The sequence below is a fragment of the Mastigoproctus giganteus genome, chromosome 4 (assembly GCF_048544385.1).
Source record: "Mastigoproctus giganteus isolate SK-2022 chromosome 4, ASM4854438v1, whole genome shotgun sequence".
Classification (NCBI taxonomy): domain Eukaryota; kingdom Metazoa; phylum Arthropoda; class Arachnida; order Uropygi; family Thelyphonidae; genus Mastigoproctus; species Mastigoproctus giganteus.
Window position 1 is genome coordinate 193718727 of NC_143578.1, and position 20432 is coordinate 193739158.

General features: G+C 35.0%; 1 protein-coding gene across 3 annotated transcripts in view; it reads left to right on the forward strand.

The window, feature by feature from the left end:
* The window catches only part of LOC150087293 (serine/threonine-protein phosphatase 2A 55 kDa regulatory subunit B beta isoform-like), a 217783-nt gene that overhangs the window by 150042 nt on the left and 47309 nt on the right, over positions 1-20432 (forward strand). For all 3 annotated transcript variants that reach the window (XR_016546876.1, XR_016546877.1, XM_090371959.1), the window contains exon 6: positions 16417-16581. Coding sequence is in view for 1 of the 3 variants with exons in the window: in XM_090371959.1 (XP_090228085.1) it covers positions 16417-16581 (165 nt within the window). In the remaining 2 variants the exon portion in view is untranslated. The remainder of the gene's footprint in view (positions 1-16416; positions 16582-20432) is intronic.

Consider the following 20432-nt stretch of genomic DNA (forward strand, 5'->3'; position numbering starts at 1 on the left):
AAATTTCAAAATATATAAATAATGCTTGATGAATAAGTACTATGGTTCAGGTACCTCTCAGTTTATTTGGTAGAAGATCAAGGAAATCGGATATTCATTCACTTTATAATCAGCCATCTTTTGTACTTATGTACACTAGTGCAGTCAAGCTTCTTGATTAGACTGGGGTTCGAGCCCGTAACCACCAAATACGGAGGATGCGGAAAGGTCAGGGAATGACCACCGTATATCCCCGGAGCAATATGGCCTTAGTTGCTAATGCTCCTAAAAACCAAATAACAAATAACTAACTAGTGCAGTGTTCCCAAAATTTTTTGCTTGTGGAACCCTTTTGTCTTCAGAAAATATGCATGGATCCTCACATTCTTGCTCATATAAATAGGGTGTCTGGATGGATGATAGGAATTAAAAATTTATACCTCAGAACTAGTGATAATAAATAACCGAAGTTTTTTTAATAACCAGTTAACAGAAGCATTTTTTGGCTTATAGGGAGTAGTACAACAAAATGCCACCGATGATTGCAATTTTTTTTTATTAATAACATGAATTACATAAACAAATCAATAATATAAAAAAAGTAAGTAAAAATTTATATATATCTTTTTTAATCACAATTTATTTGGTAGAAGATCAAGAAAACCATATATTCATTCACTTTATAATCAGCCATCCTTTGTACTTATATACGCTAGTGCAGTGTTGCTAAAAAATTTTTTTTGTTCGCGGAACCCTTTTGTCTTCAAAAAATAAGCATAGATCCTCACATTCTTGTTCAAATTTTCAATCGTTAATAAAATACTTTTTATTCATCCGCTCAAGTTCAAATACATTTTTTTGAACTTGTAGTGGATGACACTTGATGTTAATACAGTTTTTTTCAAATATTAATTCATTAATTAAATTTAATTAATTAATTTTAGTTTTATATGGGAGAAAAAAATTTCTCTTATATAAGATATTTAGCAAGATATAAATTTAGGAATAAAATTGAAATCAACAGGCAGTAGCTCAATTGGTAAAATGCAAGGATTTCAGTATTTTTCACGTGAAGGTGAAAAATCAATAATTTTTTGATAAATTTTTGAAGTCGAAAGTTCGTTGTTGACCTAAGTAGGAATTGACTTTAAAAAAAAAAATTTTTTATATTACTTGTTTGGCTTATAGGAAGTAAAAAAAAAAAAAAAAGGTAAAGTGCAGCCATTATCAACCCACTGCAGGATGGAAGCCTCCTCAGCAATTCATGCTGAAGTAGTACAACAAAATGCTGCTGACCATTTCCTTTTTTTTTTTTTTTTATTAATAACATGAATTACATAAACAAATCGATAATATAAAAAAAGTAAAAATATATTTTTTAAACACATTTATTGCTTATTAAATAATTATTTATTACAATTAAAACAAACAATATAAAGTTTGAAAATTTATTTTTTCAAAAATTAGTACTTTAAGTAAACAAGTGCATCTAAAAGTTTGGAATTAATTTTATTTATAATCTTAGTTTGTGTAGTGGAGCACATAGAAAAAATTCATTCTGTAGCAGTGGAAGTTGGCTTTACTGTTAACAGAGCATTATGAAGATTTTCTAAAGGTTTTTGTGTATTATCCCATACTTTCAAAGAATTTCATTTCTTTCTGAATGTCATTAGTTTTTGAACAATTATTGGACTTAAAATAGCCATCAATAGTCGCTCTTAATTTGTGGACAAGTGATATTTATGTCAGTGTTACTATTTGTTTTGGTACTATCTGTCATAGTAACATTATTTTCAGAAAGACTTGTTAGGAAATAGTCTCAATTAATGTTTTTGCAAATGGATATAAAACTGACTTTTGAACATAATCAAGATCAAGATGACTTAAGTTATTTTTAGGCAGATCTCTCCCGTTAGAAAAAATTTTCATTAGAGGTATTAATTATTTATTCCTGTGTTCGAAAACTTTATTTTTGAATGCTTCTAACATTTTTATACTTAAATCAATGTGTATTTCCTCAAGTTTTGCAAACATGAATTTTAAAATACCTTCCGCAGTCATTAATGTCGTTGTTTCTTTGCTGAGTTCCACTACACCTAATTCTATCGGTTTTAAAATTTTTATTAATAATTCCATAGATTTGAAATCACTCTCGTAATATACATGATTTTGTCCCATATCATGTAGAGCTTTTTTAATACAATTTTTAACAAGAACTAATCTTTCAACATTGGAATTAATGAATTCCATCTTGTTTTCATATTTAGAAGTAACGACAATTCTTTCCCTTTTCCTTCAATTATATATTTTTGAAGAATTGAATTTTTCACACTTGAATTTTTAAAAACCTTTTATAAGTGCTCAGGAATGCATTACGACTGTATTTAAATTTTCTGTTAACTCCAGTTCATTATTATTCTGATACAAAATATCTAAACTATTTTCTAATTGTAAGTCATCATCAGAATCGGGTACATAATCAGTTTCATCTTCATTAATCTCTTCGCCAAGTGATTCCTTTTTCTTTTGATAAAAAACATCAAGAACTGCTAAGTGAATAGCGTGACTACAACATAACTGGTTCTCAACTCCAGTTAACAAACCATACTTTTGCATCACCTTTGCACCATCATGTGTAGATGCAACAATATCATTTTCAAATTCAGTGCCAAATTCTTGTAGTTCATTCTTGACAATTTCTTTAGTGCGAAAAGGGCATTGCAACTACCTTTTATGTAAATCAGTCCCAAATTATAATTACTTTTTTCTAGGTGTAAAGTTGCATTAAGATAATGCTTCATAGTAACACTAGTCCATTCATCAACCGTTATGGAAAATTTGACATTAATTAACTTTATGAATTCATCTTTCCGTTTCAGTTTTATCTCCTTACAAAATAAAACTATTAACTTTCTTACTGTTACTCGACTCTGTGACATTTCATAACCCCTTTTCGCGAACAGCTCTAGAATTAGTTATTGCACTAATTGAAAAATTATCTTTCGCTGCACAGTCAGACAATAGTTCACCTAAACTTTCCCATTTTATATATGTCAAATATAGAACCGCTTTCAATTTTGTTTCTTTGCAGAGTCGGGAGTAGCATTGTCGTCTTCGAATGTAATGTTGTGTTTGCATAGATGATTTCGCAGTCCTGTTGTGGGAACCTCCTTTGCACTGTATAGTGACGGAACATTGAGAACAGTGAGCAGAATGCTGATCGGTTTTTTTAAAATAATTCCATACTTCTGATTTCTCTGAATTCATCTTAAAAATCCCTAAAATAATTTTAAATATTTTAATATAATAAAATATAAGGATGGTATAAATTGAAACTCTGTTCCAAAAAAAATTAAACCGAAAATAATCAAGGAGTAATAAATGATCTTGTGATATGCAAACAAATGCACTGCAGTCAAAATATCTAATGAATTTATTACATACTTGATAATAAAACATTACCACTGTCATACAATAAAAACAAATCATATCATATATCATTATAAATATAAAACAAAGAAACAATTTTAGATCTATTTTTGTGTATAAATATTCACTGTCATTCGATTACTTATTTTTTTTATTTGTTATCTCTTAAAAGATATTGAAATGCAACAGCGATGCTTGTAGCATTGAACGACAATATAACATAAAAAAAATGTGCTCTTTCAGAAAATTATGTTATCGAAAACTACAATCTTGTCAATTATGCAGTAGAGTACCATTCAAATTTTATAACGCACCAAAAAAAAGGAAATAACTGGTTATCAAATGGTTATAAATCTGCTCAAATAACTGGTTTAAAGTCCCTACTCAGAACTGAATTATTTTAAAAACTACCTTTTTTCAGACTGACACAAAAAATAACTGAATAATAAATTGCCACTGAGTATACTTCAATTGTATCTCAGTCTACTGGTGTGAAGAATGGTGTTGTTTTTTCATCTCACAAAGTCCTTTAAAGTTGGGAGTGATTGTAGACAACTGAATTCTCTGTTGGGTGTGACATCCAATTTGTAACAATATTTAGATTTTGTTGCCAAACACCTTAAATCCAGTTTCATGCAGATAAGTTGTAGGAAAGAGAAGTTTGACTGCTGCATATTTAGACATTTTCAAGGTACTCTTGAAGACTGCACCAGAATTCAACCAGAGGAAGCTCCCTGAATTTCTGCTTCAATCTAGTATCAGGTTTAATATATATCAAACAATCAGAATATATCAAAAATTGTAGCTGCACCCTCAGGCACGTTTGATTGCTGTTTTGTAGCTGTTAACAACAATAATAATAACAATCATAATTTTGCATAGACGTGCCCTCCGGTTTCTGTGAAACAAAATGGATTTCGGACCCATCATCAGTAAAAGATTGGAAACATTTCTGAAATGCCTGTTGCAAACTAGTTAAATGTTGGATGATACTGTCTTCCAGCATTTAACTTCCAGGCTAGACTGTTTCTATGAAAAAGTAATTCAGAGTTTGAAAGCATTCATACTGCCTTTTTTCTACACAGCTCTTCCAAAATTCAAGTTTACTTTGAAAAGACTCAATTCTCTCCCTTTTGAATATTAACATTTTCCTTGACATGAGAGGTTTAGTTCATTAAGTCTTGTAAAAATGTCCGCTAAGTATGGAAATTTCTGCAGCTAAGACATATTTACCAAACAGTGAGAAAGATAAAATGGGTGATCAATAAAAAAAAAATAAATAAATTTCCAACCGAAGTTGGAAATTTATTCTTTTCTTTTAGAAAGCCATTTTAGTTCTGTATGAAGCAGCATCATTGTGTGTTCACTGCCCATTTCTCTGCAAATTAACTTAAACATTGCTATTAAGTATCCTAGATTTAATGTGGTTCACTATCTTTATAGTGTCATCTAACAGTTTTTAGGCCTCTTTCTATCATTCTGGAGACAGGTGCTTGTTGATCTTTAATACACACCATCACCCCTGCCGTTTTTCCTTGTCTTTGCTCTGGCCCTATCCCTGCAAGTGCAATGCGGTAACTTATCCTGTAGGAGGCCTTGGTAGCATTTTCATTATCAGTTTTTGAACTTTTCACCATAAGGCACTAACAGTTTGTTAATGCCTCAAGCTTATGCTTGAAAAAAACTAATATCTTTGTCCTCGTATTGAGAGTGATTGGTATCAGGATGTATACGAAGTTTGGCAGGTAATGTAGACCTGTTTCATAACACTTGGTAGCAAAAGACACATAGGGCGTCGGGACAAGTACATCTGTATACGTAAACCCCACAGACAAATAGGAGTCATACTGCTGATCTGAATGGCGATATCAAACATTGAGATTCATTTTCAACATCGGTTACACCTATACTTACTGTAATAGTACTTGATTGTTTACTTAAACTATCTCTTTTTATCCACTGATCCTTGATGAATAAAAAACAAATTAATGTTACTTTTAAGATTCTTAGCAAAGCTTATAATCTTAGTACTTGCCTCTAGATTCGTATTGGTTAGGGTTAAATTTACATAAAGGAAAATAAAGAAAGTAAAAGTTTTCAATTATATTAATAGATTAATTCATTTAAAAACATGTGTCAAGGAAGACTAAGTGCACTACCTTTTCCTCATTGTCCTTTATAAAATTATATGAAGAAGATTTATATAATATTAATAAGATTTATATAATTTAAATTATATAATAAATCAACACTTGCAACTCATGTCTAGGCGTCTCCGTAGCCAGGTGAGAAGGAGCAGCAGCGTGTAGCACACGCTTCTTGATTAGACCGGGGTTCGAGCCCGTCACCACCAAATACGGAGGATGCGGAAAGGTCAGGGGCAATATGGCCTTAGTTGCTAATGCTCCTAAAAACCAAATAACAAACAACAAGCAACTCATGTCATTCACCAGCTGATGACGACGACATCGAAAGCTTCTCGTCCAGCTCTTGGTTTTCAACATGTGAATCTTCTACATATAAATGAGAGCTTATGTATGCTCAATTTTTTCCTACGTTCTATTAATATTTTAGAAATAAATAAGGCATTACCTTTTATTCAGTCAGTAGGATTTCTTCTTTACCAAATCTCCTTATGCGAATAAATTACAAAATGTGTTCCCCACTATTGACACGTGGACATGTGTCAATAGTGAGGGAAACACCGGGTGGGCCAGAAGCCCTTGTGAATTTGGCCATAAACGCTAGTATGAGGCCACTACAAATTTTCCGGGGTAAGAATTTTTGACCCATTCCGCCTCTGTTTATTGATATTGCTTTTCTTTTTCTCTCTAAATCTGCAGTGTCTTCACCAGGATGCTTCCTTTTTACACCTTTTAAGTATTTTACTCATTTTAGAGAATAAAGCACAATTACAAAACAAGGAGGCATGCTCGATGCACATAAACAAAGCTGCGCACGTGTAGCAACTGAATAAACAACACCGTAAAGGCAGAGATACACTATTAACACCTCACATTTTACTAAAGCACATTTCTAGGGGTTACTACCATAAAGCAATAAAAACAATTTCCAGTTGTGTTTCTGCTAGTGGAATCTGTTATAAACTGGTAGTAAACTCAATCTAATTGCATTTGTGATTATACCGATAGCTGGAATTATGTTGGTTTTTACGTTATTATGGTGAAATGTGTTTCCCCTTCACTGATATAAAGTTATCCGTTGGGGTGATTCTGCGTTTGACTACCATTTCTTGTAAGCACGAAGGCGAATCTTGCATAAACGAATTTGGTTCGTGTTATATAAGATATCGTTCCCCTATTTATAAATCGTGTATGATCGAATTCATGTAGTGTAAACACGTGTTATACGAGGACTGACTGTATAATTATGTTCAATATTTAAAATTTTGGCTTCATCCAACAGGAATGTGCTCAGATTTTCATTTATCGCATGGAATGCTAGTTCTCATGCATTCGCACATGATGCACGGACTGATGCTTCATGTTGCTTAACCCTCAAGTTTAAAATACACCTGGTAGATCCAATGTAAGAAGAAATGCAATCCTTTAGAAATTGCATGACCTCTTCTACCACATTTAGAAATGTGGTAGAAGAGGTCATGTGTTGGTTCAGAAGTTGATAGCACCATGTGATTTTTGAGTGTAGCATATAATTTACACACCGGTTTTGCTACTATTTGCATTTCTGTACCTCTAAAAAGGTTGTTAATTTGTTTATACCATGTTCAACATATGGCATTAAAATAAAATATTTTTTTATTGATCCTGTCATTGTTTGTTATTGATCATTTTGTCTTTAGCTTCTAATTTAATGCTATTGATAGAGGTAATCGGGTATCCTCTATTTAGGAACCTATTCAGTTCTATTTCTATGTGTAGGGCAAGTTGTGTGGAAGAATATTTGAATGCATTTAAGAACTGGTTTAGCATAATTGATCTTTTATATTAGCATAGGTGGTAGCTACTATAGTGTAGGAACATCCTCGTTTTCGTTGACTTACGATAAGTACTGAAATTTAATATTTTTGCCCTCCCTCTTAAGTGTAAAGTTTTTAAAAAATTTATGGACTTTGTTTCTTCTTGTTCTTTCTCCAGTGTAAATTTTAACCTAATGTGCATATTATAAGTTTGCAAAACTTCATTTGTAGTGTCATTATCCATTATAATGAGGATGTCATAGAGTTATCTTCCATAAAATGTGATTTTTGGTAAAAACTGTGTTAAATGTATATTTTCTATCAATCGAAATACAACTCCGATATTAGGCTGCTCAAGTTTAAACCCGTGGGCAAACCAAAAACCTGTCTATTAATCTTACTTTCAAATAAAATATAATTAGTCTCAACCAGTAACTTAATTATCTCTTTTTTTGGGCAACTTCGTACAGTCAGTCCTCGTATAACACGTGTTTACATTACACGAATTCGATCATACACTATTTATAAATAGGGGGAATGATATCTTATATAACACGAACCGAATTCGCTTATGCACGATTTACCTTTGTGTTTACAAGAAATGGCAGTCGAACGTGGAATCACCCCAACTGAATGCAACACGATAGGAATGAAGAGAAGATTCTGAAAATGTATTTGAGTTTTATATCAGTGAAGGGGAAACACATTTCACTATAATAACGTAAAAACCAACACAATTCCAGCTATCGGTATAATCGCAAATGCAATTAGATCGAGTTTACTACCAGTTTATAACAGATTCCACCCCCTCAGAAACGCAACTGGAAATTGTTTTTATTGTTTTATGGTAGTAACCCCTAGACATGTGCTTTAGTAAAATGTGAAGTGTTAATAGTGTATCTCTGCCTTTATGGTGTTGTTTATTCAGTTGCTACACGCACACAGCTTTGTTTATGTGTATCAAGCTTGCCTCATTTTGTGATTATGCTTTATTCCCTAAAAATTAGTAAAATACTTAAAAGGTGTGAAAAGGAAGTGTCCTGTGTGAAGACACTGCAGATTCAGAGAGAAAAAGAAAAGCAATATCGATAAACAGAGGTGGACTGGGTCAAAAATTCTTACTCGGGAAAATTTGTAGTGGCCTCATACTAGCGTTTATAGCCAAAATCACATCGGCCTCCGGCCCACTGGGGTTTACCTGGTAAAGCTTATGGCCAGTCCGCCTCTGTCAATAGAGAAAAAATATGAAATTGTGAAGCGCTTTGAGTGAAATGAAAGACCATGTGATATTGCACGTGCTACAGACCTAAATGAGGCAATGCAGAGAATTACAAAGAATGCAGAGAAAATAAAAACAACTCATAGCAGGAACAACTCAGAGTGTAATTAAAATCCATTAGTTTGAGACACAAAGAATTGGAAGAGATGGAACGGCTGTCATCTGTTTGGATAGAAAATCAAACAAAAAAACAAGTTTGCTTACGATAGAAGCAAAAGCATTAGCAATATTTTATTACGTAATAGTCGTAATAAAATACTTATGTATTTTTTACGATTATTTTTTGTGTTTGGTAATGTTTTGGTTTGTGTGTTCAATCATGGGTGGCCGGCATCTAACCCTATTTTTCCCATAGGACCTGTTGTTTATATTGCACGAGGGTTTCTAGGAACACAACTATCGTGCTATACGAGGACTGACTGTACTGTTAATGCTAATAGTGTTATTGAATAAATCCCAAATTACATCTAGCTCATATATTACATTAACATTAGGGTATAATGAAATTATGTCAAGGGAAAATAATTTAACTCCTCCCCCAATTTTACAGTCTTTTAAATTTGTATAAAAGGTATCATAATTCTTTATACTATATTTTAATACCTGCCAAAAAGGTTTTATAATCCAATATAAATGTTTCGCCAGTGTTCGAAAAAGCAGAATTTTCATATGATACTATAGGCCGAATAGGGTGTCTGGGTTTGTGTGGTTTTACTTGTTCAAAGAGAATGGGTACATTATATGTTCTAGCTCTTAGTTGCTTTAGTTCTGCCATTGAAATGTAATAATCCCTTTTACGATATGAAGTAAATAATTTGTTGTATTGATTAACCTCATTATCAAATACGGAAGGGTCTGCCTCTTGGTATGTGGAACTATTTGATATAATTATCTGTAATTTTTTATTATAATCCATTTTATTTAAAATGGCTACAGTATCCCACTTATCAGCTTTGTGAATTACAATATCCTTATTTTCCCTTAATTCCCGTAAAGCAATAACTTCATTTCTATATAATCTCTGTTACTGGTTGTGACTAATTATATTTTATTTGGAAGTAAGATTCAAGCTCAAGTTTAAACCCGTTTGCCCACAGGTTTAAACTTGAGCGGCCTAATATCTGAGTTGCATTTAGATAGATAGAAAATATACATTTAATAGTTTTTACCAAAAATCACATTTTATGGAAGATACCTCGACGACATCCTCATTATAACAGATAATGACACTACAAACGAAGTTTTGCAAACTTATAATATGCACATTAGGTTAAAATTTACACTGGAGAAAGAACAAGAAGAAACAAATTCCATAAATTTTTTATACTTTACGCTTAAGAGGGAGGGCGAAAATGTTAATTTCAGTATTTATCGTAAGCCAATGAATACGGGGATGTTCGTACACTATAGTGGCTACCACCCATGCTCATATAAGTGATCAATTATGCTAAACCAGTTCTTAAATGCATTCAAATATTCTTCCACACAACTAGCCCTACAGATAGGAATAGGTATCCTAAATAGAGGATACCCGATTACCTCTATCAATAGTATTAAATTAGAAGCTAAAGACAAAATAATCAATAACAAACATAATGACAGGATTAATAAAAAAATATTTTATTTCAATGCTGTATGTTGAACATGGTATAGACAAATTAACAACCTTTTTAGAGATACAGAAATGCAAATAGTAGCAAAACCGATCCGTGAATTACATGCTACACTCAAAAATCACATGGTGCTATCGACTTCTGAACAAACACGAGAGGTATTATAACCTATAGTACTTAGTACCGTGCTTGGGTTGGAGGTTGAGAAGACGAAAGAAGATATTTGTTGATATTGGACTTGAACTTCTGTAGATTGTAATTTTCAGGAAATACGTATGAAGGAAGGTTGTTCCAGAAAATGGCAGTTGAATGAATAAATGAGGAAGATGAAAAGTTGGTTCTGTGGGTTTGAAGTTGGACAGTAAATGGATGTTGGCTGGTGGCGGCACGTGTTCGGACTGTTTTGAAAGAGAGAGCGGGAATTATAGAAGCCAATTCAGAAGAACAGTGCCCATGGAAGTATCTGTAGAAGAGGCATGCAGCAGAAACAGTGCGTCTACGAGAAAGCGAGTGGAGAGACTCTGTTAGAGATGAATCATTAATTAACCTAACTGCCCTCTTCTGAATGGAATCAAGAAGCCTGAGAGAGGTTTTGGGGGCACCACCCCAGATGTGGGAACAATATTCCATGGCAGGGCGGATTTGCGATTTATACAGAGTGAGCAGCTGTTTGGGAGAAAAGTAACGCTGAGAGCGAAAGAGAAAACCAAGTTTTTTAGATGCAGAGGAAGCAATATTTGTAATGTGCTTGTGCCAAGGGAGATTAGAAGTCAGGGTAATCCCCAAAAGAGATATATCATTTTGCCTAGAAATCGGAGTGTCACTAAAGATAAGCATAGGAGCGGAAGAATCCTTTTTGCGAGATATACTCAAGATTGAGTTTTAGAAGGGTTGAAATCAACTAAGTTGTCTTTGCACCACTGGAGAATTACCTGAAGATCGGCATTTAAGGAATTGGCAGCAGATTTTCGAGAACTTGAAGCTGATTGAGCTGGACAAGGTTTCTCAAAATGGAAAGTTGAATGCAATGTGCTGTCATCGGCAAAACTATGGATAGGGTTTCCAGTCAATGGAAGAAGGTCATTGATATACAAGAGGAAAAGAGTGGGGGAAAGAACTGAACCTTGGGGGACACCGGCATTAGTGGAGAAGTTAGAAGACAGAGAGCCATCTACCATCACCCTCAGTGAGCGATCAGAGAGAAAACTGGATAACCAATTACTAAAAACAGTTGGCAAACCATAGGATGGAAGCTTGTTTAGAAGACCTTTATGCCAAACACGATCAAAAGCCTTTGAGATGTCAAGAGCAACTACTTGTGTTTCACCGAACCTTTCCATTGAATTAGTCCATAAATGGGTAACATAAGCCAGAATATCACCAGTGGATCGACACTGATGGAATCCATACTGGCGATCGTTGATCAGACGGAAGGTTTCTAGGTAGTTTAAGAGTTGGCGGTTAATTGATTTCTCCATTACTTTAGAAAGAGTAGAAGTAATTGCAATGGGACGATAATTGGATGGGAGGGATTTGTCACCCTTTTTAGGAACTGGCTGGATATGAGCAAATTTCCAAGCAGAAGGAAAAACACCTTTGGAATAAGAAAGTGAAAAAAGGCGGCAAAGAATAGGAGTAAGTTCAGGAGCACAGGTTTTGAGAACAAGTGGAGAAATACCTTCAGGACCTGGAGCTTTCGTAGCATCAAGATTCATCAAAATCCTTCTGATATCCTTTTTACGGAAGACCACAGGAGGCATTGAATGGAGCGTGTTAGGAATGGTGGGAGGTGTTTTACCAAGATCATTAATACATGAGCTCGAAGAAAAATGGGATGCTAGCAGGTCAGCTTTATCCTTGGCTGAAGTGACAACAGAACCATCTGGTTTGGACAGAGGTGGGAGCAGAGATGGGCAAAAGTTGCGGCCAATAGCTTTGGCAAGAGACCAGAATGCTCGGCTACCATTAGGGCAAGAAGCAAGTTTTCTACTCTTAGCCTGTTCAAACTCTAGTTTGGACTGATTAATAACTGCTTTACAATTGTTGCGAGCTTTGGTGTAGGCAGAAAATGAAACTGAAGAATTAGAAACAAGCCAGTTACGATATGCAACGTTCTTCTCTTGGACAGCTTTAGCACATTTATTGGAAAACCGAGGTTTAGATAAAGGAAGAGATTTTAAAGTGGAGTGTGGGATAAAGGATTCCATTCCTGCAAGAATAATTTCACTGACACGATCTGAGCAAACATTGACATCAGAAGTTTTGAAACAGTAATCAGACCAAGGAAAAGAAGAAAAGAAGTCTCACAGGTCATCCCATTTTGCATTCTTGTAATGCCAAACAATACGAAGTTGGGAATAGCCATGAGATAAAGGTTCCATTGGAGAAGAGACAATCACCAAGTTGTGATCTGAAGTGCCTAAAGGACCTCTCACTTCAACCTTGTACTTAGAAGGGTTGTTTGTGAGAAAAAGATCAAGCGTATTGGCTGTATGATTAGGATTGTCTGGTATTCTTGTAGGTAAATGAACAATCTGTGCTAGGTCATTAGTAATTGCAAAAGCCTCAGCATCTCGACTTGCTGGGTCGGTGTGACTAGAAAACGGAAGCCAGCTGGAGTTGTGAACGTTAAAATCACCAAGGAAAATTACCTCACTGTTAGGAAAGTTGGACTGGAGAAAGTCAAGTTGCAAAGAGAGGAAGTCAAAGAGCTCCAAGTGATTAGTGGAGTTGGGAGAACGGTAGAGACAACAGATGAATTTTACACAATGAGGTAGAGAGATTTTAAGCCAGAGAAGATCAAAGAGAGGAGATTCCAAATTGCCAAGTCTCTGACAGGGAATATCAGAACGGACATATGCACAAGTACCACCTTTGAGTCGAAAGGAATCATACAGCAAATAATTTGGACATCTGAGATGAGCAGTAGTTGAATCAACTGATAACTGAGATTCCGTCAGAAAAAGTACACGGGGTTTGGAAGACTGCAAGTGGAAATGGACATCATTGAGATTAGAATTGAGACCACGTATATTTGTGAAATGAATTAGGAAGTCGTTGGGAGGTTTAGATCTTTTCGCAGATAAGCTTGCTCTATTATTTTGACAATTCATGGTGTATTCAATAGTAAGAAAAAGTGGGTGGGACATGCTGTATGAAGTAATGAAATTTTTGGATATGGCATACATGTGGTAAGAATATACCCAGATCCTTAACATAACGTGGCCTCGACAATGCTCCCCGCATACACACTACTCGGACTCCCTCCAGTCACTATCTGGCAGAGTAGAGGTAGCAAGATTATACACTAGCTGATCCGGAAGCTTCCTAGAGAGTTACCAATAGGTTCAGTCCTGTGTACTAACTAGCGGCCGGCCTGCGAACACCGTTTTAGAGCTGTACCCTTGAAATGTAAGGAATATTGGATCTCGCCACGACATTCATCATAACCTCAAAAATCATCAATCATACTGCATGATGGAAGAGATAGGGAAGGGTTGGCCGGAACTTAGCTCTAGAGACTAAACATGGGTTCCACCACTTCAAGCCTCCAATAAGCAAAGTGGTGGTATTTCGCCGGTTGATGAGTCATCTACCACCTAGTACTGCCTGGTAACATAGAGGGGCGGCGTTCCTCCATGTGGTGTGGGCGCCACACCTCGACCCCTGCTTACGTTGGTTCACACCTGGGTGATCACCCACCATGTACTTGTGCATGAAGGTTATACCCAGGATTACTAACAGTCCCACCATCGTGAAGGTGCAAGCAGAGGATTTGGCTGTCATAGACCGTCCGGACTTCGCCGAAATTGGGTCCACTATGACTTGAGTGACACCCGAATATCAGTTCCATCAGCGTTTTAGACTCCCAGGTAGCAAGAACAGCTTGTCTGGCATATCTGAGAGAATGTCTGTGACAACCTCACATTTCTTGTAAGGATTGTGATTTTTCTTACATTGTATCTACCAGATGTATTTTAAACTTGAGGGTTAAGCAGCATAAAGCATCAGTCTGTGCATCATGTGCAAACGCATCGGAACTAGCATTCCATGCGATAAATGAAAACCCGAGCACATTCCTGTTGGATGAAGCCAAAATTTTAAATATTGAACATAATTATACTGGTATTGATTGCTGAGACTTTAGAAATGAAAATACAAAAAAACTATTAACATTCGTGGTCATTCGAACGCATGCATACCAAAGACTATTCTCCTATTTATTAGATTCCGAACACGTTTTGTTAGTTTCATTCCACCCTGTGAACATGACACTAGCCAAAGTTTTATTCTGCTTAAGGGAGGAATTCTTTAATTTCATTGTTTTATCTCATTTTAATAGTATTTTATTCGTATTCCAAATTCGCGTTTATGACAAAATGTCTTCCTTCACTAAGAGGTTGCATGGGGATTTAATATTTCTGGGATTGGGTTGGGGTTCGATGTTGTGATTCTGGGGTGTTGGACTGTCCATGTGTCAATAGTGAGGAACACATTGAGTTTTAAATTATGTAATTTTGTTTCAATGTATCATTTCGTAATTTATTTGCATGAGGAGATTTGGTAAAGAAATCCTACTGACTGAATAAAAAGCAACTCCTTGTTTATTTCTAAAATCATAATTTTATAAATGACAACCAGGAAAAAGGTGGTTCACTTCCTCTTCCTAGAGACTTGTTTTTAAATTAATTAATCTATTAATATAATTGAAAACTTTTACTCTCTTTACGTTCCTTTATTTAAATTTAATGCTAACCAATACAGATCTATCTTATTTTTAGCTTTGCTAAGAATCTTAATAGATAATTAACAGTACCTCAAGCTTTCGGTACTTCAATGTACTTCTGTTGTACAATGTAGTACAACAGTACTTCAAGTAAAGCCAGACCGCATGCCTAAAATTAGGCATGCGGTCTGGTTAATTCATCTGTGCTCAAGCCCAGATGAATTAGCCAGACCTTGTTGTTTGAACTGTTTGTAACCCTTTGTTTGTCAAGTTGTTCTACATAAGTGGTTTTCTTTTTCAATGGAAACATTCACTTGAGAATACTCCACTGATATGATCAGTGGAGTACTATCAAGTAATGATCAATGAATTGATCATTACGTAGAGTAATGATAAATTCATTGAAATTAATGTGTGTATTACAGATCTAATTTCAGTGAATCCATGTGTATTCCACAATTTATGTACTGATATGCTGCATCTGTACGTATGTCCAACATGTACGTGCAGGGTGTCTATATGCTCTAAATTAGATATTCCACTGTTCACTTGTTCTGCATTTCATCTCAACAGCCTTAAAAAGGTTTTAGGGCTGAAAGACTCGGACTACAGAAAATTCACTGATCGAACAAGTTAGTTCTACTACTGCATGGAATCATGTTAGTTTGTAAGTAAATCACCGAAGTAGGTGAAATGGCATGGCTTTTGTTATATCTCATATCGTTGAATGTCTTCACAACGAGTTGCCTTGATATTGCACTCCTTGAATAAGCAGTGCTTCTCCAGTGGGAAGGACTAATGTTGCTTATTCTCGGCGGATACCACTACCCAGGCTGCACCTTTTCAAGGCTTCTTGGCCTCTCATCGGTGGACAGATAGGTACCCTGGTATTACAATAAGTGACAACCCTGTTATGAAGTTTAACTCCACAATATGAGAGATGCCAGATGGTGTGTGATAGTAAAGACTTAAAAAGATTTTAGGGCTGAAAGCCTCAGACTTATACTTCTTAACTAGGTTGTCACTTATTGTAACAGCAGGGCTGGCTGGGTGGTGGTGGTATCTGCTGAGAATAAGTAACATTAGTCTTCTCCACCGGTGAAGCAGGAGTGCACTATCAGGGCAACTCGTTGTGAAGGCACTCACAAGTTGCCCTGACTCACAATATTAGGTATAACAAAAATGATGCCATCTCACCTACTTCAGTGATTTACTTTGAACTAACATGATGCTGTGCACAAACTTGTTCGATCTGAACAGCTTTTATAATTTCTATTATAAGACTCCACAGTAGGATGCAGCAACCATGTTTTTTTGATTGATTTTTTTTTTTTTAAATGAAGCATTATGGATGTTTTATTCTTTATAGCACTGTTAAACTGTCATGTTATATGATTTTTATATCATTCATATAAGATAAATTGTGGTTGAATGACTTAACTTGAAACAGATATTGTTGATATAAAACCCACAAATATGGAGGAATTAACAGAAATAATAACAACATCTGAATTCCACCCGTCTCATTGCAATGTTTTTGTATATAGTAGTAGTAAAGGAACTATTAGGTTATGTGATATGCGTGCATCGGCACTATGTGATCAGCATGCAAAATGTAAGTTTTTATTTCTGTAAAATGCTGTAGTTAGTGGTATTCATTTTAGAAGGTGTGGCAAGAATATTGAACCTCACTATTTCACCTTTCATTGTTTTTGAATAATAATAAAAATTAAGTACTTTTAGGCTATATAAGCAAAAAAATAAATATATATATAAAATAAAATGTGGTTTTAATACATTTCATGATAACATTGAAACGCAGAATATTTCATCATGTGGCAGTATAGTTGTTTCTGCACTTGGCAATAATTTTGGAGAGATTTGTATTTGAATCCTCCTTGAGACCAGAAGAATTCTAACAAATCCACTTCTGTTGGGGTTGTGTAGCTAGCCTCGGAGTAGAGTTCCCCACAAGTTATTCTTGTTTTGCAGTTGACGCAACATACACATCACCCTTTAGATGCTTGTGCAGACATATGTAACAAAACAGCATGAATTAAAACTAGCTCTAAAGGAATTGTTACACTGTGGCCTGAGTAGCTGATGCAACAAAAATTCCCAAGAAAAATAGTCGTGATATGACTTGCATTAATTACTTACTTATGATGATTATTGTTAATTACTAAGAAAGTAAATTGTCTGAGTTAACAAAGTCCCTGCTTTGTTTGTCATGAAACTAGGATAGTCTTAAATATATGCCACTGGAATAATCATCAAGATAAAAAAAAAAAAAAAAGAAAGTAAATTGCAGCTATTATCAACCCACTGCATAATGGAAGCCTCCTCAACAATTCATGTTGAGGGAAATGGACCATAATCTGCCACGCTAGTCCAATGCGGGTTGGCAGATCGACCATATTTAGCAGTCAGGGGTTTGAACCCCGGTCTACTCGAGGAGCGTGTGCTGTTGCACTCCGCTCCTGACCACTCGGCTACGGAGGCCCTAATCATCAAGATAAGTGCCGTCTAATTTTATTGTTTTAAGAAGAATAAACAACAAAAATGAAATGATCAGTGGAACTAGATCAATTATCAGCAAAATACTACCTGCAGGCCTCGTGGTCCACAATCTAATTTCATGAATAAGGAAAAATATTAGATTATAAAATTTACTGATGACTAAGCCGACAGTAAAACATTTGATGTTATGTTTTTAATTATAAACACAGTAGCCACTTTATTAGGTGCACTTCTCCTTTTTGTGAAAAGGAGTATCCCTTCAGTTACAGCATCTTGTGTTTGTACCATGTGAAATCAAGCATGTAGATAAATAGGAAGGGATGCTATATGTGCGCAACTCAGTACAATAATGGGCAACACTAAAGATTTATGTTAGTGATGATCATTATATATTATAATAATTGTGGCAGCCTCAATACAGGCACCTGACAAGTTTGATGGAATTGGCCAATTTGTAATATCAGTGATAAATAAATAAAAAAATATATATATATATCGATATTTATAATGCAGCCTGTAAAAATTTATTTATTTTTGACATTAAGAACGTTTTTAGCGGTGTTATTCCAAAAAATTTTGGAATAACAGAAGCGAATTATTGCAACTTGTATGATGGCAACAATAATTTATTTTCTACTGGACCAAATTTAATGAAATTTTGCACAGAGCTTCGTCTTAGCTCTGTACTAGAGGAAAAACTTTCAAACCTGAAAATTGCATTAGTTTTTACAGGGTAGCGAAAAATATGAACATGTGATCAAGGAAATTTTCTCACATAATAAACGGGATAATGTGGATGTGCAGCATGTCGTTGGAAAGCTAAGGAACTTAGAAACAGAAATATTAAGGTTTTAAGATACAAAAAACTTTCAGAAACTGGGAAAAGTGTTAATCCGAAAATGCATCTGGTTTCAAGTCACCTGGTGTTTTCAGATTGATTGTAATTTTTTTCTTTACAATTAAACTCTGAGGCTGGAAAAGAGTTCTGCTCATTTATGAAAACATTCTTCAACTTGGATACGTCATCAAATCTTTCAATAAATACTACACATAATGGAACAACTATAGATAGCATATTTATTTATTTTTTTGCTCTACTCCTGAGTTGGCCCAAGTACCAAAAAAAGTTGCTTGCCATTTAACTAGGTTAATGACATCCTCTGTGACAGTATAGTGGTTTACCCACTTTTCAGTAATGTGAAGAGGTCTGGATTTAAATCCTGTTAGAGACCAGAAGAATTCTCTTAAAGGCTACTTTAGTAGAGAGAGAGATACTGCACAGGAGTTGCAGTGCTAAATATTTATAAACTAATTTATTCTAGAATTAAGATATGGTGGAGGGAAGGTATAGCAACTAGTTTTATAACTAGTTGGAGGGAAGTTTAATTATCTGGCAATCTCCTAGAATTATTTTGGAAATTAGATTGATGGAATTATCTGCATGCACCTTATTTGAAGATCCAGGAAAAGAGGAAGTAGAAGAGTTCTTTGTTAAAGGAGCCATGAAAATTAATGATAAAGAAAGAACAGTAATGGTTGGAGATTAAATGGTAAGGTAGAAAATTAATTAAAATTACTACAGAATATTTTAATAAATTTTGAAAATGACAATTAATTTCAGCTATACAGATGTTAAGGAAATTTAGAGGTAAAGGTAAACCTAACAGTAATGGTAAAGAATTACTGGAATTTTGTGTAAGCCATGCACTCTTGATTACAATGTTTTGGCATAAAGTTAGCCACGAGTTTATATGAAGGGATCATAACAGAAACAAAGCAATAAATGAATATAAGGGTTTAGGGGAAGGGGATTTTAGGAGCATCAGCTGCATAGGCTATATTGTACTGTTATCTATTATGTCTGTACAAGTGTATTACAGGCTAGTTTGCATGATATGTGGTGGGGGGGAAAACAATTTGCAGGGGTCTCTGCACGATGTTGGCTAACTGCTTGATTAAGGACTTAAATTCCTCTAATCAGACTGGATTCTATATGGAAAAAACCACTATACTGTAATGGAGGGATAGGGGTATTTCAAAAGGTATGTAGCCTCATTGCAAAGCAGTGGCTGACACAGTGGTTTCTTATTATAATGTCCCCTTGAGCTGCACATATTTCTTTCAGCAATGCAGTTATCTCTCTCCGTTAAATGATCAAGGAGCAAGGGGGGGGTGGCTTCCATGGCTAACATAACCTTGTTACTGAATGGTATACATGATAACAATAATACTTACTATAATGTCTTAAACTTATCCTCCTTTTGGCTTTATGATACTTAAAAGTTCTGGAAATGGTGATTAGATCTTAACTCTGAATGTAGCTAAAGATATAATCTTTCATCAAATAAATGAAGTAACTCAATCTCATTAAGTGCTAAACAAAAAACCTTCATGTGGATGTTGTTTAATTCTGATTATTATTATTCAAATTTGGATACAGTCATTCAGGATAGTTCTGAATTAGCATTAATAGATGCATATGATGCAAGCTTATATAGCATCAGCCCACACAAAAAAAAAAACCTTCCTGTTTCATCCATTCATTCACTCCAAAATTTTGTCTAGTTCAGCCTTGAATTTATTTAAGCTGTCAACTGCCACAACAACAGATTGAAGTTTTTTCCAGTAATCAACCATATCTGTTCTACAACTGCCTTTCCTCAATTTGAATTTATGCTCCCCCCCCCCCTCTGAGCTAGAGGAAGAATCCTCCCATCAGCATTGAGCTTGCTCAAACCATTCAAGGCTTTATACACCTCAATCAGATCACCTCACAGTTGCCTAGTCTCCACATGCTGCAATTTGTAGAACTTAAACCTATATCTTGGTAACAGCAACCCTTTGTTCCAGTCAATAATCTCTTATGGGACTTCTCTGTAATCGTTCTAGTGGCTCAACATTTTCCTAAAATGAGGCCTCCAGACCTGTATGCCGTACTCAAGGTGT